This window comes from Oryzias latipes, chromosome 7 (assembly GCF_053564925.1).
Source record: "Oryzias latipes strain Hd-rR chromosome 7, Olatipes_Hd-rR_3.1".
NCBI classification, from domain to species: domain Eukaryota; kingdom Metazoa; phylum Chordata; class Actinopteri; order Beloniformes; family Adrianichthyidae; genus Oryzias; species Oryzias latipes.
In genome coordinates this window covers 19,354,340-19,377,099 of record NC_136243.1, presented here as the reverse complement: position 1 = coordinate 19,377,099, position 22,760 = coordinate 19,354,340, and the positions used below count along the sequence as shown (strand labels likewise).

The following is a 22,760-nucleotide window of genomic DNA, read 5'->3' as shown; positions in this document are numbered from 1 at the left end:
TTATAATCGGCAGGTGGGTTGATTGTTTTTTTGTGTGCAATATACAGCATGCATATATTCACAGCATTCAGAATAAACATGATGGAATAGGAAATGGACTATGAATTGCTTATGAGGCAGGCTGCTAAGAAGAAGAAACAGTTTTTGTGGCATGAGGTTCTGATCCTGATGGAACGGGCCTCATGGCTGTGGGGGCTGCTGTGAAAGTCTGTCTTTTACTGAGAGGATTCATTGTAAATCAGATGATGATGTTTGTATGTTCCATGTTCTGCTCCTCAAATCTTATCTTTGTGAATGTTTGGTTGTGATGGAGCTTCACATCCCTTTTAGGCTAGTATGTGGTTTAGGAAAATATTATTTGTTCCCAACATCAATCCATGTTTATTTGCTTTTTCAGACTGATTTTGGAAAAGGTCAGTCTCAAAAGTTACTCTATTAATGAATGGGTACTTTTTAGGTAAATAAAAGCAGGATTTCACAATTTGCCATGCTGCTTTTTTGCAGGTTACAGCTTTCCTTTAGCATTTCATTACTAAATTTTAACTATGTGTCATTCATTCATTTCCTTTTTAAAATAAAATACAATTGTTTACTTAAAGAAAAAAAGTTTTCTATGAAAAGGACTCTAAATGACTTTTAATGACTTTTTGGAGCAAAGAAGAGGTAAAGTGTTAACCCTATACACGCCTTATAGATAATACCAAGTACAAAACCATCTACTAATAAACAGAAAGACAGAGGAATCTGTGTATAGATAGAGTTTCACTTTAAAAATGATCCCCGAATAGGATAATTCTAATTCTCAAAATCTTTTTAAAATACTTATCATCAACAGTTTCTGCAACAAAAAAAAAGGACTGTTCAATGCAATGGAAGATTTCACCCTTAATAAAGACTTTAAGTGTCAGCTGTCATAGTGGCTGTACAAGCAGTAAACAAAATCTAGTGTCTGGTTTTTGGAAAGCAGCTGAAACAGAACACCCCAAACAGTTTGGAAGTCAAAAACAGCAAAGAAGAAGCCGAACCTATTCAAGTCCTAAAATAATGCCGTCTGTTTTATGCTATCATTTATCAGCAGTTCCCATGCAGCCTTTATAACCTTTTTTTTTTTTTTTTTATAACTTTAATAGGTTAATAGAAGAAATAAGTCTGTTATGTATTCGTGATCATAGTGATGACAATAAAAGGGATTGAAGGCAAAAGGGACGGTACACACATTTTATTATTTGATATATAATATATATATAATATTTACATCTTATTTTGATACTTGTCAGCTGATCAAAGTTGAAGAAAGAGGCTGCTTATCCGTGGCTCATAAAGTCAATTTATTAATGTCCTGGCATGCAGCAACTCCACTCAGATCTTAAAATTTATTGCAAAGACTACTTAAAATGTTATTCTTCTTTTTGTTGTAAATTCCTAACATGGATAACTTTTATGGGATTTGTGTGGAAAACATTAATATTAAACATGTCGTCCCGATGCCTCAACCCTGCCTATTATCAAAATCAGAGTTGTTTCTTTAATGGCTGCTTACTTTTTGCTTTTCAGAGTTGCCTCCAGGATGGGAGAGAATAGATGACCCAGTGTACGGAGTATATTATGTAGAGTAAGTAAATTACTCTATTGACACATCTCTGCAGAAATATTCTCTTTAAAGCTCTTCGTTAATCTTTTCCCAGAGCATTTTAAACTTGTTTTTTTAAAGCACCTTTAATGAACCTGTATGCTTTGTAACTGCGATTTCTGCCATTTTCATTTGCCAAATCTCTCTTTGACTGTGTGTCTCAGTCATATAAACAGGAAGACCCAGTATGAAAACCCAGTGGTGGAGGCGCGGCGCCAAAAATTGCTGGAGCAGCACCAACAGCCGCAGCCTCCAGAAGGTGAGCGGTACATTCGAGGTTCGTTTCCTGCCCTGGCACGGCACCATTTCTTTCTTTTCTTCATGTCTGTCAGTGTCATGTCCTTCCTGTCTGTCTATTATTTTCCAGGGCTCAGGCCAGGTTTGAGAGAGATAAAAAATTGTAAATTTGACTTACTGTCTTCTAACAGTAAACCTGACCTAAGTCCTGATATTGTCTTTGATGTTTAGGTTTTTTAATAATCATGAATACTTTCTGCCATTTGTTTTTAATCATTTACTTTGCAATCATTGTTAAAATAAGCAGTGGTGTTTTGTTTAGCATTGAAGTCCCAAATCCCTGCATAACTCCTCTTTCAAGGGAATAAAACATATAATAAATGATGTAACACATATTAAATATTACATTTTTTATTTGCCTTAATTAAATCAGCTTGCAAAAACAATTTGAAGTGAGCATAGTTATTTATTTACAACAAAACATTTTTGAAATGCATACAATAAGTAAAGTCTGATGAAGAAAGAGCTGAGTAGTGGCGTTTTTTTGTCAAGCTGGTTTTGAATGTGTGTTTGTTTTTGTCTGTGCGCATATATGTGGCATGTAAATACACATTTGGTGTGAGTCTGAATGAATTAACACATTGTATTGTGTTTGCTCAGAGTGGATAGAGGAGCACTCCTCTGCTGCAGCTCCATTAGCAAACTATGCTCCAAACCACCTGGAGACTTACAGGGACCCACAAGTCCCTCCGGCTCTTCCACCCGGCCCTGCAGGAGTCAAAAGTAATGCATTTCAAATTCAACTTGTGACAGTTTGATGAGATACTCTGGTTACTGTTAATGTAGTCCTGCTTGCTATGAAAGCTAAGAGTAAGATGAGGTGGCCATCCACCCATTTTTGATTTAAGTGACGTAAACTACCACCATATTTTAAGTATGCACTCCTTGATTGCCATTGTGGATAATTTTTTTGTGCTCTCTAGGAGGAAAACCTTTCTTTACAAGAAATCCTGCAGAGCTTAAAGGAACCTTCATTAACACAAAACTGAAGAAAAGCCGCAGAGGGTTTGGCTTCACTGTGGTTGGAGGTGATGAGCCGGATGAGTTTCTGCAGATCAAAAGTCTGGTGCTGGACGGCCCTGCAGCTGCAGATGGCAAGATGGAGACAGGTGCAGTACACAACCACCGTCAACAGGGTGCACTGTTTCATTCATAACAAACTGCTGTGAATAAATTCTCTATCTCTGAAGAGTTACAGGATATGGATCTGAAATGGGATAAATGTTTCTTAAAAGTGTAAATGACGCACTGAGGTTGTTGTGTTTCCTATCACAGGTGACGTGATAGTCAGTGTAAATGACACCATTGTCCTGGGCTACACTCATGCTCAGGTTGTGAAGATCTTCCAGTCCATCCCTATCGGCTCCATGGTGGACCTAACTTTATGCCGGGGGTACCCACTACCCTTTGACCCAGATGACCCCAACACCAGCCTTGTGACCTCAGTGGCAATCTTGGATAAGGAACCAATCATTGTCAATGGACAGGAGACATTTGACTCTTCGGCCAACCAGGCTGGACCCCTCAATGGCTTGCGTGAGCCACGGTCGCAAAGCCCCTCGGCTGATGTAGCATCCGACGGCTTGCATGGCTTTTCCACTGATGTAGTCACGCTGGCCTCCGCCATAGCCACCCAGCCTGAGCTGATCACCATCCATATGGAGAAGGGAGACAAAGGTTTTGGCTTCACCATTGCAGACAGCCTAACAGGAGGAGGGCAGAGGGTGAAACAGATCGTGGACTATCCCAGATGCCGCGGCCTGAAAGAAGGGGACATTTTGATGGAAGTGAACAAGAGAAATGTGCAAAACATGAGTCACAACCAGGTCGTGGATCTACTGAGCAAATGCCCCAGAGGCAGCGAGGTCACCATGCTGGTTCAAAGAGGTACGCACGTCCTGCATCTTGATGTAAGATATTTCTCAGCCAAGGTTTGCAGGAAATGAAGACTCAATATGGCTACTATGAGGTTGCAGGGAAAAAAAATACTTTAGTTTGTACAACAGACAATTGCTTGAATTGGGGACACAGAAAGTAATATTCTGAAATTGCAGAAGAGAACAGTGAGGGTGAAAGTGGGTGGCAGGCTGGAAATCTCTGGCTAGATGGGATGAGAGGTGCAGGGATGACAGGTTGAGTTACAGTGGAAGTGGGTGAGCAGATGAGTGTGGGAACAAGTGGGAGGAAGGGTGAAGAGCGAAGGAAGATGAATGAGAGAGCAGGAGAAGAGAAGAACATTAGGTCAGAGACTCACATGTCAGCTGTAAAGTTTAATGTTCGAAGTTACCCATGTGATGAGTTAAGTATGGTGTTTTCTGGCCTAAGTATGTGCTTGAATGATTTCTAAATTTGAACATTAATTATGCCATTTCTATCTATTATGGGGTTTCCTTATTTCTTTTCCTTCTTTAAAGTTGTTCTTGTTCCCACGTAATGGTAACAAGTGTTTGGCACAAATGTTCTGCAGTGTGTGAATGTGTGTGTGAATGGGTGAACGGGACTGTGACTGTAATGGGACTGCCGCTTACTTTCAGGCCTGGCTACATCTATTTTTTTTGCTCCCAGATGACATTGCAACAATTTGTTTTTTTTAGAGATAAAAAAACATTCAGGATCCATCAATATTCTGTCCATCCGTCACTGCTGCTAAATGTTTATTCATGCTTCTTGACTTAAAACCTGGCAGGACTGGATATATTGTACACCCCACATCAGTTTCCTCCTTTAAAAAGGGCGACCTAGTGCACTGCTTATGGAATGTGGTGTGGCCACACTACAGAGTTAAAAGTCATCATCATTATGGGCTTGTGAGCGTCTTTGTGTGAGACAGATAAAGGGTGAATATTACAGTTGTGGAACAGGAGTCCTGCCAGTGGAGCACTGAGGGAAACACACAGAGAGAGCATAAATGAGAGGATAATTGTGATGGAAGCTGCAAGCAGTCACTGGGGCTGGCAGAGAGACTGACAGCTACATGTATTTGAGCTTTGACTCGGGCTTGTCGTAACTGTGAGCTCAGCTGAGGGACCAGATGATAAGAATCAGAAAACTCTTTTCCCAGAATTGTTCTGTGAGCTCACACTAAGAGGAATGAAGCTGTCATTGTGGCATCTTATATGGATGTGAATATGTAAAATTGAGAAATTCAAATGTATCTATTATTAATATTAGTCACAAAACAAGATTTAGAAACAAAGCCTATTTAGCCGCAATGGCAGAATGAATTGAATTACTATGCTAGTTTAAATAATTAATTCATTAATTAATGGAAGTTTATTAATTTATGTAAGTTTATTATCAAACTATAAGAAACGTTTGTGCAAGCTTTCATGCTGTTTGATTGTTGTAATGTAACCCACAGTTTATTGATGGACAGATATCTGCCGCTTATCTTAGTATCAGAATTTCCCTCTTGGATGTAACATTTGTCTTTCCAGCAGATCTAGGATAAACGTTGTGAACCTTAAATTCATAACCTACTCAAATTAGCAGCTTGGCACTTGTATCCCCTTACTTTCTCCCTCTCTCGTTTTTTCTTCTATTCCCCCCATTTTTTTATTGCTTTCTTCATACTTTTCCCCCTCTCTCTTCCCTCTGTAAAAAGGAATATATATTAATAAAACATAAAATGTAATAAATAAATGAAAAAAAAAAAAAACTAAAAGGGTTTAGGCAAATACACATTTTGGCTATCAGAAGATGCATGACCCCTTATTGTGATAGTAAAACCTGTCCAACACAAAAGGCATTCAGCTCTGTTTGCTCAGTTGTTGATCAGGATAAGTTAAAAAATGTGTATTTGTTACTTTATTTTTTTTGCAAATTTGGCATTCAAGCAAAGCTGGAATATCAAGCAAAGCATGAATGGTAGAAAGAGTGATTTGTTACAAAATGGAAAGATTAGAAAGATACCTGACATATTTCAGCTTTTTTTTCTAGATATAAGTTATAATGGAGATATTTCAGAAATCCAGGCTGAGTTGTCTGCCAAAAAAACCTAACTAATAGTTGCTCTTTTGTCCTGTCCGTTCACAAAACCTTCCAGCAGTCTTGTGGGTGGCCCATATGATGTCAAGCAGACAACAGATGGACAGTGATGTTCTTTTTGAGTGGGAGTGTCTTCCTTTGTGGAGGCTTGTTGTTCTATCTTCCCTTGATCATAAATTAAGATATTAGCCACTCTTAGAAAGAAATTGAAACCTTCAATAATTAACATTTGCATATCTGCAACCTAATCCTACTTTTCTGCTGCCCAGAAAGATATTCTTTATTCAAATCATACCTAAGTTGGCCTTCAACTGCATAGCATTGCCTCAAGGCAACAAACCATATTTTTCATGTCTCACCATGGCCATTTAAATAGAAATAACTTTTCTTCTTCAAAAATGCAACAAGTCATAATACTGTCCAATAGAATGATGATTTGTAAGTGGTGTGACTTTAATTATGGATGGAGGGGTCCTTTTCTGTAAGCCGTGCTACAAGAGAGACGTCTTCATAATAAACTAAGATAAAGATAACTTTTTTATATGTTTATATCGATGCAAATGTTATTCAATGTTAAAACATGTGAATGTGCATTAGGATGTGAAGAAGTACTTCTAATAGGTTTTTCTACTCTAAAAGAATCATTGTACACTAAAACTGTTCATTTTCATTCATTGCCTCAAGACTACACTGTGCAGTTAGTCAATGTGTTTTAGGTAGCCTAATGCATTGGCATGTGTCCGTGTCGATGTGCGTTTGTAAGCATATACCTGATCACAGTCAATGTTTTCTACTTCACAATCCACTCACTATCGCAGGAAATTAACATTAAAACCTTTTATGGAAGGAGACCAAGGGAACCTTCAGTTAGGGAGATTCCCTCAGAAAGTGAGGACAGCAACGTTTCAGGAAAACATTGAGGAAGTGGAGAAATGGATTCATGAATCAGTTTTGAGGGACATTTATGATCTCAGGGTGTACACCTCTGTTTTACACCTGATCGCCACTGCTAGTTTAAGTTCCACACCTAATATTAACCCTTGAGAAATGTATAAATGCAATTATTTGGATATATTTTGTTGTTTTGATCCATGAAATGTATACATAGTTTATTTGCTGTTTGTTTGTCACGTCACGTTTGTTGAACTGTAAAATTGAATCTGATCTTTTTACTACCCTCGTTGCACAGTGTTGCCTTGAAGCAACAAGCCAATGGCTGGTTGGGGGGGGTGAAGGTTGACAAATTTTAGGGTTGATATTATATTAGCAACCCAAAGCTACCCAAAAATAGGGTGACATATTTTTTTTCCTCAAAAATTTAAAAAGTCATGGTGTATAAGGTTAACATTTAAACATGTATGATTTTAATAACATGTATTATATATACGGTAAAAAGGGAAAATGAAGGTTACGTAGACATATATGAGGGATGCAAGACACTCACCCACTCATAGCTGTCATTTTAATCTTTAGTGAAGAGCACTGTTGTATCGTTATTGCTGTCGTTTCAGCTCTTCATACAACAGCAATAAAAATTGTTAGCATAATTATAATGTTAAATATAATTATAATCAGCTTTAAAAAATAAAACATTGCTTAGATTGTTAGATTGTTAGCTTTAAAACCTTTGATAAAAATGAATTAGTCCAATTGAAATATTTAGGTGGTTCTAAGCTTCTTCTTTAATTATTGTTTAAACCTAGAGGTACATTTATTTTCCACTAAAAGAGTTGCACTATATTAAGTCTCAGTTACATGAAGTGTCCTGAACTAGAACGTTCAGGAAGTTCAGAAATGACCATTTGTTTCTGGCAGACTGCGGCAAACAGATGGGGCTGTAGATCTAGATTGGAGTGTTCAGGTATGGAGGTGAGTGTAAGGCCTTCACATCTGCAGTTGACAGCCAGAGGAAAGCAGGGCAGGGATCTGAACGTCGGTGTGACATGTGTCATTTTTAGCTGATTAAAAATGGGGCACACAGCAGGACATTGGATCATCTGTAAGGGCTAAGTTCATCAGGCTGGTAGTCCTGTTAGAAGAGCTTTGTGGTAAACAAATGAATGAGATGGCATATGCCTGCATAAGAAGTCTGGTTGGGCGAACTGAAGGAAAGGGTTCTATTTTCCTGAGGTTTTAGGGGAACCATCTGCATGGCCAGGCCTTTATCAACCTGCATTGGTTGAAAGAGTGATTTTATTTCCTTTCAGGACTTTTTAATGTCTTTTTTTAATGATTCACAATTCTTCGGCTTGCTTGCATCTTTAGAAATATTTTCTTTTATATAATTTATATGTGAGAGGGTTAATTGTTTAGGGCAAAACTAGCTAGAGGGTAAATGTTAATCGCGCAACAAAATAAGTTGTATTTCTGCCACAAAAAATGGTATTTGGTGTTTTCACCCAGAGGATTCTCTCTGTAAAAGAGGCCAGGCGAGCTATGACTCCTCCATCTTGTCTTTCCTTCCTTGTTGCCATGACAATCATGCAGAGTGCTTCTGTCCCTTGAGAGATGGAGAAAAAGAGGAGTGAAAATGAAGAGAGGGAAACAGAATGAGAGAGAAATTAATGTGCAAAAAGGAAACACCACAAAAGGCTAATGTGGAGCAAGAAATAATGAAGTAGAGCAGGTTAGCACTCTCCAAAAAGTTGGAACGCTCTTATTTATAGGAATAAAGGTCTAATTTTGTCAGAGTTGACGCAACACAAGGGAGCAATACCTATGTTCTAGGTTTAATTAAATAACAGTCCATCCATCTATCCATAGTTTTTCCCAGCTTGGGCTAACTAAATCCTATCAAAATAATATTTACCAGCATATGTTTGTTAGATAAGACCTATATAGACCAGAACAAAGTAGTTCCATTTAAAACCACTAAAGCCACACCCTCAGCAGCATGTTAAAACAGTCAATTAAAGTGCATTAAGTTAAGTAATAGACAATGCTTATATGACAATGATTAAGTATTTGGTAAGTTATGATTATTGGTCAACTCTGAGAGAAATAGATGTATTTATAGATTGTTGAGCACATCTTTGATGGAGTTTAGAAACTCCAGTGAAGCATAGACAGAACTTTAGAGCCTAATGTAAAAATGTGAAGTCCTCGAGCACATTTGTCAGCATTTGTCTTCCCTTTTCAATGCAGTGCTTACCTGGATGATAACCATGGCATACAGTTTTTACATAGAGCCTGCACGCATCTGTGGTTGCTCTTCAGTGTTGTGTTGGCAGAAACATGCAGTTCTACTGCTTCTTTTAATGAGTTTCAGCTCCTCATAAATTTTACATTCAAGCAGATTCAGGCGCCTTTGATTTATATTTGTCAGCTGCACAATGCTATTGAAAGTTGAGCAGATTTGGAGATGTAGTCGTGTGTAAAGAAGGATTGGTGTGTAAATCAGTCATTCTAATTTACACTTGTGACATGAGATGTAGTCAGATTACATTTGTTTATTAAGTATTTTATCAATTTTAGCATGCACTAATTAAATAAACATCTTACCATGGTTACATAGGGCTTAATATTTCTAGCTGTAGATAAGCTTATTTTATTGTAAGTTAGATGGTTTTTAATGGTTTTTAATAAAAACAATAAAAATAAAAATAAACTATTTCTGCTGATCTTGCACATTATTTTCTTATCCCAATGACCTTGCAAGTGCTGCATGTGTCAGCCACACCCATACATGTATGTACAGTCATTCAGAACCTCCCCCAAAAAATCCTCAAGCAGCATGTTACCATCTGAGATGGTCCAGTAACAAGTACTGGATAATCTGAGAGACAGGGAGAGAGCTCACACGTCAGAAAATGGGGATAAATTATGAATCGTGTAGAGAGTGGCTTTGCAGCAACAGAGAGTTTTAACATTTAATGAAATTGCTTTTCAATGCAGCAGAAAGACTATGAGCTAGATGTTGTGTGGTAAAGTCACAGAGAGATTTCACTGATACTCGCTGCACACGTTGACCATCTTATGAGGATGTCTTATTTTGTCTTAAGAAAAGAACAAAAAAATTAAACCAAAATCATTTTTTCTTGCAAAACAGAAAAAAATCCCCATTAAATAATAATCTAAAACAAAATGTAATATTTTCAAACAATAACCAGCAGAAATTCATTGATACTTACCTCCAAAGGTAGTCATATATAGTTAAATGTGGGAAGCTGCTGGCACATAATGCTTAACAAGGCAGACTGCTGGCTTTGTATACAGAACTACTTGATTGCCTTGGTAACAGCAAGCGCATGTCCTCATCCTGCCTCATGTCATTCACACATTTATCTATGTATTTTTGTCATAGCATATTCTGCCATTGCGGCTGGAAAATAATTTTCAGGAAGTGAATTGAGATGTCTTGACAGCAGTGAGAAGTTTGCCCATTTTACAGAACAATTTGCTGTTATTTAATCATCACAATGAATGCTAATGGCTGATAAGATAGAAGGGGTGGTTAAGAGAGAAAATAAATTATTCTATTCACTAATCTCCCCTGTCATCTGGGTCTAAGTTTGAATATTTCATCAGCACAAATGAGATTGATTTCCTCTGCTCTACTGTACAGTAGGTTGAACATGGGAGATGGATAGATAGAGAGGGATAAAAGCACAGCAAGTCATGGAGCAAAAAAAAAGGAGAAGAGGGAGGGAACAAGGAAAAAAAGGGGGCAGAGAGAGAAGATCAGCTTCTAAATGTAAGCTTGAGCAAAGCGGTGGAATAGAGAGGGGAGGAAGCATAGCAGGGCAGAAACGGGGGCTCCCCTTTGATGTGACGCTCTTTCTGTGGGATAACAGTGGGAGGACTCACATTTGAGACAGGTGTTGTGCAGCCTGAGTGGAGGGGGAGGACCTGTAGCCTGGACCAGAAGTCCAGATCTGCAGCAGCATCACATTCGTCAGCCTGTCTAATGCAGACAAATCAGCAGGTCCTCCTTTAAAAGCACGGGGGAGACCATAGAGTGGAGCAGGAGAGCACAGAGGGAGGAGATCAGTGAGGCGGATTCGTGCAGCGCCTTGCTCAGAAAGAGAAAAAGCAATCGAGTTGGGCCAGTTGTGTTCTGCTCAGCGGCAGAAACAAAGTATTCATCCATTTGTCCTAAGGAGGTTTTGACAAGACAAGACAGAGGAAGAGCACTGCAGGTCATTAATGCTCTCTCTGTCTCTCTGCCGATGTTTTGCAGGAGTGGTGCCGGCTAAGCGGAGCCCAAAGCTGGTGGTGAGTACTGTGTTTTCAACTCTTTTGCATGCATGTTCATCTTTTCTGACTAGAAGGAGTGCTATTTAAAGAACAAAGGGCACATGTGATACAGAACTCTTGCTGTGCTGTTGTGCACCCTAAGCTTTTGAAAGGTTTTCCTTTTTTTTACTGTTTTTGTTCCTTCTCTGTCATTCTTTTACCCCCATTTTTTTCAGTTTCGTCTTTGTTTTGTCACGTTTCCTCTCCTTGATTTGGGTTTTGCTCTACAACCCTCCTCTCTAGCCATGCTGCCGTCTTAGGACTGATTAAGCGTAGCCCGGGCAGGGCAGTGTGACAGTGACCAGCTGTGGCGGGGCAGACAGCCACAGCATAGACAGGTGGGAGAAAGGAGGATGGAGAAATGATAGGATGGAAAGGATTAGACCAACGTGGAAACAAAGCAGTGAATCCCAACACGCTGACAGGAAAGGGGGACAGTGACGACATTGTGCGATTGCAACAGACTGCAATGTGACCCACAGATGTAATTGATAAAACAGGCAGAGGAAGAGGGGAGAAGCTGCCAGGAAGCTCTGTGAGCAGTGCAAGGGTTTCTCTTGGGACAGTTCAGTTATACTGGAGCTTAAAGAGGAAACGTCTCCTGGTTTTTACATTTCATCTCAACCTGATAAAAAAATCAATATGAGCTCAGAAGATATGCCAGTGCCGTTTTGACTTACTGTCAACCATTTTTACCCCTGTAGAGCCACCATGTCACAGCGAAGGGTTGTTTCTTTCACACCAGCTCAAAAAAGGTCAGTGACAGGTTCAATTCACACCATTGAGGAGGCAGAAAACCTTGTCCCATATCTCTGAATGCACATTAAAAGTCCTCCTGCGAGCTGACTGGATATTCGGATTAGGATTAGTTTGGTATCCATCAGGGATGAGGGTCTTACCTATCCAGGTCACACAGTGTGGAAGTTGGAGGAGGGGTTGGATGCTGTGAGGGGTTCGAGTGGAACCAATAGTGTCTCTGCCTAACTGTCTTTCTAGATTAGCCTTTCAATGAGGCAAAGCTAGTTTCTCTCTCTGTTATGTCAGTGAAATGACATGCCGGATAAGACTTGATGTCAGTTCAGAACAACCGTTTTCCCTCCAGTTCAGAGTCTAAACTAATACTGATGGTAGCCTTTCATGCAGTGAGGACCGTGCTGTCCCATTTCATTTAGTAAGTCGTCTTTGATTTAAGGAAAAGTCTATTTTTCTTTTATGTTTGTTTTCCTCATTAAGAAGCAAACCTGGCCTCATTTCACAGTGTTAGAGTGAGACCCTTGAACACAGATCCATTCATGACTTCCTTCTTTGATTGTGAACCTTTATTTGTTATAAAGTCAGATACAAAAAAATTGTTCAGATGCCATCTTTGCCTCTTATCAATATAATCTAATGTATTTATAAATGTAAGATTTTTTGCAGCAAATGGCTCAAAGATTTTTTTGGCTTCATGGCTTTTAACAACCAGTGGTTTCTTGTTAAAAGCTTAAAGTTTATTCAAAATTCAGGTTTAACTAAGTTTTTTTCATATGAAAAAGTTCTATGTCCAACTCCGATTATCTTTTGATCTCTATTCAAATTATTCCCAGTGGTCTTTTAATTATTACTAGGCTGTTTTGAGCAAAAATCTAAAAACCTGTGTCGTTTTCTTGGACATAGTTCTGCAGACCAGGAGCTGTTCATCAGAAATTTGCCTCTGAATTTTGGATTGGACTGTGGGGAAACCCCACCCTACTTCTCGTCATCCATCTGTTTCCACTCTCTCCAGTTAGCTTACACCCCCCCACAACCCTTGGTGCAACAAAAATGGCAAGGAAAATTAGCCCTACCCAGCCATACAGTTTTGAACCAGATGCATCAGAATGGAGCAGAGCAGGGAGCTTGTGACTTGTCACTGTAGCTTCTATGTCACTCCAACAAGCTTTTATAAATGGCACTTTTGTGTCTATTCTGGAGTCGCTACAATTTGAATTAAAAAATACAATTTTAAGCTTAATTTTCTTTTAAATGTCCTCCATTATGAGAAAAACTCCTCAAGAACAAGTTAAAAACACCAAAAAACACCATTTTCATCGGAGTGGGTCTTTAAATGCTTTAGAAAAAAGTTTGATTGATCAGCAAATCATAACATGATTGGTTTTTCTCTGAGAGCTACAATACTGTTGTGCAATTTTGGGGGAAAAATAGATAATATTTTCATGAAAAAGATGAGTAGTCTTATTGTAAAAAGTATGCCTCATGCTCTTTGTGTCATTACAAAAAAGGAAAAATCTTCAATGAAATAATCTGCTCAGTTAGTTCAATATGTCAACTGACACAACATACTGGCAGATGAAACAAATCAATTTATGTAGTAATCTCCTAATGTGACTCCCTTATTTACTCATTTTGCTTTTACTTTTTTGCATTTACTCAAGCTGAGTATGTTAAACCTGCTTTTTCCTGCAACCATGGAAACCAAGGAATTTCTTTTTATCCTCCTCACAGGTTTTAGTGGAAAATGTTTCTTTTCATAAATCTAAAAAAGATGACCTTGGATGCTTTTTTTTCACTTTTCAGCCACTATCTCCCTCCTGCCTGTGACTCACTTGTAACTTTTTTTCCTCCTCTCCCTGTCTTCTGTCTCATTTTCTAACTATACATTTACACCCACCCCCATCCTTCACACACATCTACCTCTGTCTGCTTGCTGTCCACCCAGCACCAGTTAGAGAGAAAAGACAGCCAGAACAGCTCCCAGCACAGTGTGTGCAGCCATCGCAGCACCCACACTGATTCTCCCAGCCACGCGCCCTCGGCCATGCCCAGTGAGGCGGTGGTGCCCACTCCTGCTGCCCCCACCCAGCCTCTTCCAGGTCTGCCCCCCCAGGAACCTGTGGATGGCACGCTCACCCTACAGAAGAAGCCAGATCCTTTTAAAATCTGGGCACAGTCCAGGAGCATGTATGAGAGTCGACGTAAGTAGATTTATTTCTTCTAATGATAAATTTAGGCTTTTATTCTTTGTAAAAGTGAATCCTTCCTTAGATCTGTGTGACCAAAAGAGAAAAAAAGCTCTTTAAATATATGAGTCTAATCACATATGTGCATATTGATGACATGTTTGCTTCGCACTGCTGTTTTAAGTATAAAAAGATGCTGCAGTGCAAACACAGTTCAGTGTCCTTGAAAGCACTCACGTGAACAGATGACCTGCAACACACTACACAAAACTAAAAACATGGGCAGCTGCAAAACTCATCAATATCTTTTTCAGTAATGATCTGTTTCTACATCCTTAATAGAGAAACTGTAACCAAATTGTAATTTTTAGATTCTAGTTGCTGCAATATCAGAGGAAGTCACAGTTTGATCTGCTCTGAAGCAGAGTTGTGTAAGAATGTGTAACATAAAATTGACATTTGATGTTTGGCAAGTTTGTTGTGCTAGTTTGTCAGGCATTTATAACAGAACTCTTTCCAGATGTGTTGTTTGTGCACACCATGCAGTGTGTTGCAACTCTGGTTAATAATAATGGCAGGGTGTAGAATCTAGGTCTGCTGCTGATTAAATATTAACAGGTCCATGAAAGGGCTGCTTTAAGCTGCAGATGATTTTATACAACCTCTAGCAAAACAAAAAAAACCAAAAATGCTGCAGAAATTGTATTGAGCTGTTTTGTGACGTAGGGGGAAAAACATTAAAATTTTAGATTTGTAAAATAGGTTTTAATGTTTCAAAAAGTGGGGCAATAATTTATTTTTAGCTATTATTATTATTAATTTATTTTTTTTGTTTGAGTTTTGACGGTAATAAGTACAAAGGGTTATTTCCTGTCAGCTTTCTAAGACGCATAACACTCAATAGGAAAACGGAAGCCACTTATATAATCAGGATTTTGTATTTTAAGAGATTGCTATTAATGATCCTAAACTGTTAATGGATAAAACTCAAGAAAACTCATCGACAACACAGTTTGGCAAAGCTGCAGTCAAATATTGAAGGGACATAAACTGAAAAATTTCAGATATACTTTTTCTTTAGGACAGAGAACTCAGTTATGGTTCTTATTGACATGAAATTGTTCAAAGTTTAATAATATGATTACGAGTTGAACATAGAGCAAGTGTAACAGACGTTGAGCAACTATATATAGAATGTCTTCAAAAAAAAGATGGAAATCTCTCCGGTTCAATGTAACAATTCTAAACCTTCAGTATAGTAGCGATCCAATCAGATTTTTCAAAGATAAATATCCCTCTTAAAGACCCACTCTGATGAAAAATCGAGTTATTGGGGTTTTTAACATGTTCTAGTGGCATTTCTCTGATGATAGAGGAATTATATCAAGAAAATTAAGCTCATTTCCGAGTGTTGCTTTATTCAAATCTTTGTGAAACAAAAGCAGACGTAAAAATGCTGTTTGGAAAAAGTTTGTTGTGGTGAAATAAAAGCTACAATTGGCGTTCCTCAACCCCCCTGCTCTGCTCCATTCTGATGTATCTACTTGTAGACGACTAGATGCTTGTACGTCTTCGTTTTCTTTGCACCAGCTGCCGTCTGTCTGAAGACTGTACGGCTGGATAGCTCCACTATTACTTGCCATTTTTGTTGCACTGCATTTCAGATTCAGTGTGTGGGGGGGGCTGTAAGCTAGCGGAAGAGGATTTAAACAGATGTATGATGGGGAAGGGGCTAGGCTTACGCAACACCAATGCTACCGCCCACAACTCAAGATTCAAGATATTTATTTGTCATTGTCAGTGGAACAACGAAAATACGTTTGGAGCATCAACAACAGCCACTCAGTTCAGAGGCGAATTTCTACTTAAATGATCAGAGTGGAACTTTAAGCAATTTTTAACAGTGATAAATGGCTTATGGAAAAGGGTTACATTGAAATGCTTAACATATTTGATAATAATGTTGTTTTTAACCCTCCACAAAAAAAGAGACGTTAAACTTTCTTCTTCATAATAGTTTTTAAGAAGCTGCAGAGACAGGACTCCATCATTTAGAGGAAAATTGTCAGCTATATTTAAACAAAACAGTGATACAAGTACACTACTTTAGTACAAAGTACAGTAAATGTAAAAAGCACAACAGATATAGCTAAAAGGATAGGTTTTTTATAAAGCCAGGTTTCTCAATAAAATTGGCTTTTATAATACATTCATTTTGACACTTTTCTAGAAAATGTGTCATAAAAAAAACAACCCTGTTTTTTTCATGAGTTGTACAAAGGAGCCACAGCCCCTTTTTCTATGCCTATTTTAAGCCTCGTGAGTAAAGGAAGTAATGGAATAAGAGAAAGCACAGATCTAGGTTCTCTGCTTCTATTTTTGTTTCTACTCATGTTGTCACATGACAGCTCACACTGCTCAAATGTGGGAAGTGATGCATTCATGCATCCACTGTGTGCACTTGAAGAGCACTGTTCCAAAGGGAGGACAGTAGGAAAAATAATTCCTCAGTGCCTAAAGAGGAGGCAGATGGACATCCTCTTCGTTCTTTCACCCAAGTGGCCATTTTGGTTCTTTCTGAGTGATGTTATTACCTGGCAGTTGTCTGGGTAAGCCGATATCCTGCATCCTCTGCACAATGCTCAGATGACCCTTCATATTTCCAGCTGTGAGGGCATATTTCCAGCACAAAGTCCCCCACTGTGAAGTGCCTGTGTGCACTGCAAAAGTAGAGGAAACCACAAAATAATTAAAATAAATAGTTAAGGAAAAAAATCAAGTGTTTATTTCTTTAAAACAATATTTTTGGGGTGTTTTATTAAGCTTAAAAGGAGACATCTTAGTTTGATAGTCTAGGGCAGGGGTTCTTAAAGTGCAACCTGGGGGCCAATAGTGATTTTTTGTGGCCCTCAATAAAAGAGAGCCAGAGCAGATTCCTTTGAGGAAAAACGTTGTTTAAGGAAACTATTGATGAACTCCCTAAAAAAATGTTATCCTCTCCTTTGCTCTAGATACAGTGCTGCCTATCAGATTTAAACAGTTTAAGAAAATTGTTTTGCATGGGTAGGAGTTTTGATCTCATAAATTTCACAGTTATACTTGCTGTTTTCTAGACTTTCTCCTTGTACAAGTGCAACGGGTGATGAGACTGAGCAGGACTGCCTTTAAAAAAGTCATTCTATTTTGTTTGGTCCTGTTTGCAAGCAGAGCTTTTATCTATCATCCAATATGACAGAAAAAATGTCCATATGTAGTCTATTTAAAGACCCACTCCAATAATAATTTTGGTTTTGGTGTTTTTTTCATGTTCTTGTGGCATTTTTCTGATGATGGAGGACTCATATGAGTAAAATTAGTTTAAAAATTGCATTTCTGAGTATTTCTATATTGCAATTTTTGTGAATTGGGGGTAGATGAAAAAAATAGTTTGAAAAATATCGGATTTGTGACTTGTGGGCCACACGCCACAAGTGGGGTTGCTCTGGGCCAAGAGTCCCACCACAGAGTTGAGTTTCTAAGAACTTACTGCCGTTCTCCAGAAACTATGTCCTAGAAAACGACAGCTGTTTCAAAAATTTTGTCTAAAAATGGCATGATCATAATTAAAAGACCACCTGGAACCCAAAATAGGTCAAAGATGACAGGAGTGGGTTTTTAAGGTGCTTAGTTTGATCAACAATCTTTACAGACTTGTGCTGATTAAAATTACAAGAGCAGTTCAGTTTAAAGTTCAAGGACACTTGGTCCACAGAGCTGAAGCCAATGGTTGCACTATTGGGCTGGCATGGCAGCCTTGTTGACAGAAGGTTGTGCAAAAAAAAAAAAAAAAACAATAAATTGAGCCTTCTGTAGGGTGAACAGATTGACTCCAAACTGCCGTTGAACTCTTTCAAAGTCTGCTTGTTCTGTGACAAGATACACATTTGTGGACATATTTACATGTGTTTGATTAAAATCAAATCCAAAAGAGGGACACAGGAAAGAAAAGCTTGTGACTTCTGGTGCAAAAGAGATCTATCTCCACTGTTCTGCATCAGGTAATGTTGAAAATCAGTCAGGAGGAAGCAATAACTGCAGATTTGTGTGGGATATGCAGTCTGGAGTTAGAACACAATTAAGTAAATTAAGATGTTTTCTTCAATTACTGAAAAGAAATATGGGAGAATTGAATATTTAGATGTATGACTGCAATAATGTGAGAAAAATAGAACCTGCTGTGCTAACTGTTTGAATGCAACGGTTCTCTTACAGTACCAGATTGCCAGGAACAAGACATTTTTCTCTGGCGGAAGGATACAGGATTTGGTTTTCGCATTTTAGGAGGAAATGAGCCAGGAGAACCTGTGAGTAACCTTTCACCTTCAAAGCTGCTAATATTTTTTGTGACAAATTATGAGTGCTGACACTCACTAACTTAAAATGACCACAAAGCTTTGAATGCTTTTAAATGTGATGTTTTTTGTTCCTATTTGTTTCTTTGATGGTTTCTTTTTCTTTTTGCCTCTCTGTTCAATCTGCCTGTAAACCAGAATAGCACATCACTCTCCCCCTCTAACTGGAGCTGCTGCTCTCTAGAGGATCATATAGACAGCTTGTTAGTAGAAGCAAAGGCCTTATCCGTGAATCTTTGCTGTTGTGCCTCATATATTTGTCTTGAAAAACCAAGCAAGGGGGAGAGTAAAAGACAGAAACTGGAGAACGGGGTGAAATATAATGGTAGAAGGTTTTAGGTCCACCCCCCAAGATTCAATGTTTGTTCGTGCAAAAAGATGCTTTGCCATATGTGTTTTTTTCTCTTATTTGTGCGCACCCACACAACGCCTAAAGTGAGCAGGCTTCTCACTGGCCCCAATGGGCTACAGTGACCCTTTTGGTTTTCTTTCCACAGCCACAAAGGACTTGAGATGATTTACCAGCAGATAAGCTGCTGCCTCTGACACATGACTTACAGCTCTCTGTTTCTGCTGCAGTAGCTGCAGATTAACAACTAAAAACTCGGTTTTAGAAAGATGCATAATAAGGTATCATTAAACCTATGGCATGGTATGTATTTGTTTGTTTTTTCAGATCTACATAGGGCATATAGTGAAATACGGGGCTGCAGATGAAGATGGGCGCCTTCGGTCAGGTGATGAGCTCATCTGTGTGGACGGCACAGCAGTCGTAGGCAAGTCCCACCAGCTGGTGGTGCAGCTGATGCAGCAGGCCGCCAAGCAGGGCCATGTCAACCTCACTGTCAGGCGCAAGACCCCTGGATATGGAGGTAATGAGCATTTTTTTTATGCATGTGTCACGCACTGCAACATGCTTATTATGTAAACAAATGTCCCTGCTTGCCCCCACAGTGTCAAAAGGAGAAGGTGACGTCCCCCCTTCTCCAGCATCATCCCACCACAGCAGCACCCAGGCGCCCAGTCTGACGGAGGGCAAGCGGACCCCTCAGGGGAGTCAGAACTCCTTGAACACCGTCAGCTCTGGGAGCGGTTCCACTAGCGGCATAGGCAGTGGCGGTGGAGGGGGGAGTGGAAGTGCAGTAGTGCCCGCCTCGCTGCAACCGTATGATGTAGAGATCCAAAGAGGAGAGAACGAGGGATTTGGATTTGTCATTGTTTCATCGGTTTCCAGGCCGGATGCAGGAACCACTTTTGGTAAGTCAGGTGGCTCCAGCTGGATTCAGTTAAGACTGACCACAACATGAAGTTGAATGATCACTTGCTCATGATTTAATCTGATTCAGCAGTGACCTTATTTACACACGCACTACATTTTAAATTAAAAGCAAATACTATTAGAGCATTCTGAAAAATGATAATATTGAGTGTAACATAAAAAAGCCCTAATTATCTCACTATTTTCACACAACCACACTTACACCGTTCATAGCTTTTACAATAAAGTTTAGTAAGGATTTTTTAGAAACTCTTATTCTTCCATGCAGGAAAATAATAAACTTTTTGTTTGTTTTTTTCATAAGAATATATTTTTTTATTCTAAAAGTTACCGTAATAGATTCAAAAAGAAAATAAAGCACATTTTAATCATTTCAAATACAGTTGTGCATTTTGTCAGCTCACCCTTCATGCTTGTTTTTCCTAAAAACTTTAGTAAAATGTAAATAGAATTAAAAACTACAGATGTTCAAGAATTTTTTAAAATAAATAAACTGCGGATTGAAAGAGCTATATCACTATATACTATACGAATGCTTATATTTACATGCTAGAATATTTACATGTTTTCATACATATTGCACATTTCATACTGTTAAGTTTTTCCTGAATAGGACTTAATACTTGCTATGATGATTTCATAATATCAGTGTGTATGTAAATATGGTCAGTGTAGTAGCTGCACTACTGCAACGTAATTCTCTCATAACACTTAAGCATGATTGTAGTGATTCTTTTCTTCTCCTCTCTGGGATTAGTTAATGCTATTTTGTTGTGAGCAGCACATACAGATTCCTAACAGCAGTAAAAATCAGCACTATCGTTAAACTTAAACAAAGAGCTTTTGGTGAAAAACAAATATAGAACAGTATAAAACATTATTTTAGTTTTTAAACAATTTAACTTTAATTTTCGGTCTGATTGTGGCGTGTTCGTCCCCCCTGCCAAAGTAAGGTTATGGACCTTCCAGTGTCCGTGTGAAGAGGCTGCAGACCTCCTAAGGATCAGGAGGTCTGCAGCTTTATCACAAATGCCACCACCACTGATTCACGCCTTATACCAGCCTGGCCAGTTTATTAAGCATGTAATTGAAGTCTACATAGCACCGCTCCATAGCTGTCTACAGCATTTGGCTATCACAGAGAAACATGTGCTGACTGAAGCTGCTCAGGCATTGCGGAGGGATTGCAGACACCGTCCTTGAACAAATTCAGTAATAACCTCTGAGAAATGAACACAAATGTCATATCAAGGACCTTTGTGTGCTTCGCCGTTATGATGATGTACTGTGTTGTGTCATAGGCGAAACACAAGAGTGAATGATGATGTAGCCATGCTAACTGCACAGGAGTCATTTTACTGATCCAGAGGGGGGAATAGGGTTGCTTTGCAAAACACACCGCAAGAGTGAAAGAGTTATTAATAATGACACTTGTGGCCATGCTGGAAAATGATCTTGTCTGAGCTTCTATAAGTCCTAAAGGATTCCAGTTTCTTCTTGGCTACCTGTTGTGTTCTCCTCCCCCACATCAGCCCTATTCCTTGTGCATGAGGATGACTACTAATGGGTTCTAACCATGTGAGGGAGTGAGAGGACTGGGTCTTAATAGAAAAAGTCCAACACATCCGTCTCACTTGTTCTCCACACTTGCATGAATAAGACACACTGGGCTTAACATAGTGTGTGTAAAAGCATGCAGTGTCCCACCGCTCAAAGTTCGGGTGAAGTGACATCATGTTCAATCAAGAAGAGCAGCTGTCTGTGCGATGATGTACGGCAATAAATTTGGATTCAGCCTGGCAGACTGTGAGGGAAAGATCAAGAATGAAGGAGTAAGTGGCAGAGAGGGGGAAAGAATAACTGCAGATCCGCAGCCTTTGACAGAACTGAACACTGTCACTCTGCTGTGCTGTCTTCCTATTTTTCCTTTGATTAGATGGCAGGTGTCTCATGAAGTACATTGTTTTCTGGGGTAGTGAAAATGCCACAAATCCCTTTTTCTACCTGAAGAAAAGTACTCTTAGGAATAACCTCTTACACACACGGTTGCTTTACTTGTTAAACGTATTTTGAAATTTGTAAAGAAATTGATTATCTGAAGTATTTTCCTCTGTTGGGTAATTTGGTATGCTTTGCAGTCTAGTTAATTGGCTTTCTTTTGATGAACTGGAATGATTATATAATTAATCTTTTCCCTCCTGTCTTTCTCTATTTCTTCATCAATCAACGCACTCAATGAAAACAAATCTTAACAAACACTTTTTCTGTCATGCAAACTATGCACACATACAATCATGGAAACAACACCAAAGCTGGAAATGCTTGTGTGGCAATGCCCCACAAAATAGGCCGTATCATCGAGGGAAGCCCAGCAGACCGCTGCGGGAAGCTGAAGGTCGGGGACAGAATACTGGCTGTTAATGGCTGCTCCATCACCAACAAGTCACACTCGGACATTGTCAACCTCATCAAAGAAGCTGGAAACACAGTCTCGCTCAGGATCATCCCTGGCGATGGTAAGGTTCTTGGCATCCGGCTTTGCATAGCTATTTCATAATGCATCATGATGTGACTTATTCATGGTTCTGGTGGCAAGCAAAGGGCAGTGATGTTCTTCTCAGGCATGAGCGATGCTCATCAGGGTGTGAACCCTTTTCTCAAAAACTGAGTCACTGAGTAGGAGTAACGTGAAGTTCCTACAGTTGTTACAGCAGCATCCCCATGTTTCTCTTAACTTTTCTGGACGTGCAGTTTGCTTGGATTAAAAAAAACATTTCATCAAGTTCTTCCTATTGGAGTTAATCTCTTGCTTTTATGAATAAAAGTATGACAGAAAAGTCTATGACATAAATCCCCACCTTTTGTGTGAATCCAGTCAAGTGAATCATGTACCTTATTAGTAAGTGAGTCACTGGCCAAGTAAAATGCATTCAAAACAGCGATCATGCTGCAGCAGCATACTACTATACTGTTCGATAAGATACAAAGTTTAGACAAAACTG

General features: G+C 39.0%; 1 protein-coding gene across 22 annotated transcripts in view; it reads left to right on the top strand.

The window, feature by feature from the left end:
* LOC101168460 (membrane-associated guanylate kinase, WW and PDZ domain-containing protein 1) overlaps positions 1-22,760 on the top strand; it is an 82,972-nt gene that overhangs the window by 52,663 nt on the left and 7,549 nt on the right. For 10 of the 22 annotated variants that reach the window (XM_011477254.4, XM_011477253.4, XM_011477250.4 and 7 more), the window contains 11 exons: positions 1,555-1,612; positions 1,795-1,907; positions 2,528-2,650; positions 2,851-3,036; positions 3,203-3,814; positions 11,094-11,128; positions 13,848-14,103; positions 18,340-18,431; positions 19,156-19,351; positions 19,434-19,736; positions 22,071-22,274. In XM_011477254.4, the coding sequence (XP_011475556.1) occupies positions 1,555-1,612; positions 1,795-1,907; positions 2,528-2,650; positions 2,851-3,036; positions 3,203-3,814; positions 11,094-11,128; positions 13,848-14,103; positions 18,340-18,431; positions 19,156-19,351; positions 19,434-19,736; positions 22,071-22,274 (2,178 nt within the window). The remainder of the gene's footprint in view (positions 1-1,554; positions 1,613-1,794; positions 1,908-2,527; positions 2,651-2,850; positions 3,037-3,202; positions 3,815-11,093; positions 11,129-13,847; positions 14,104-18,339; positions 18,432-19,155; positions 19,352-19,433; positions 19,737-22,070; positions 22,275-22,760) is intronic. The other 12 variants (XM_011477255.4, XM_078950499.1, XM_078950511.1 and 9 more) reach the window with 3 other exon arrangements.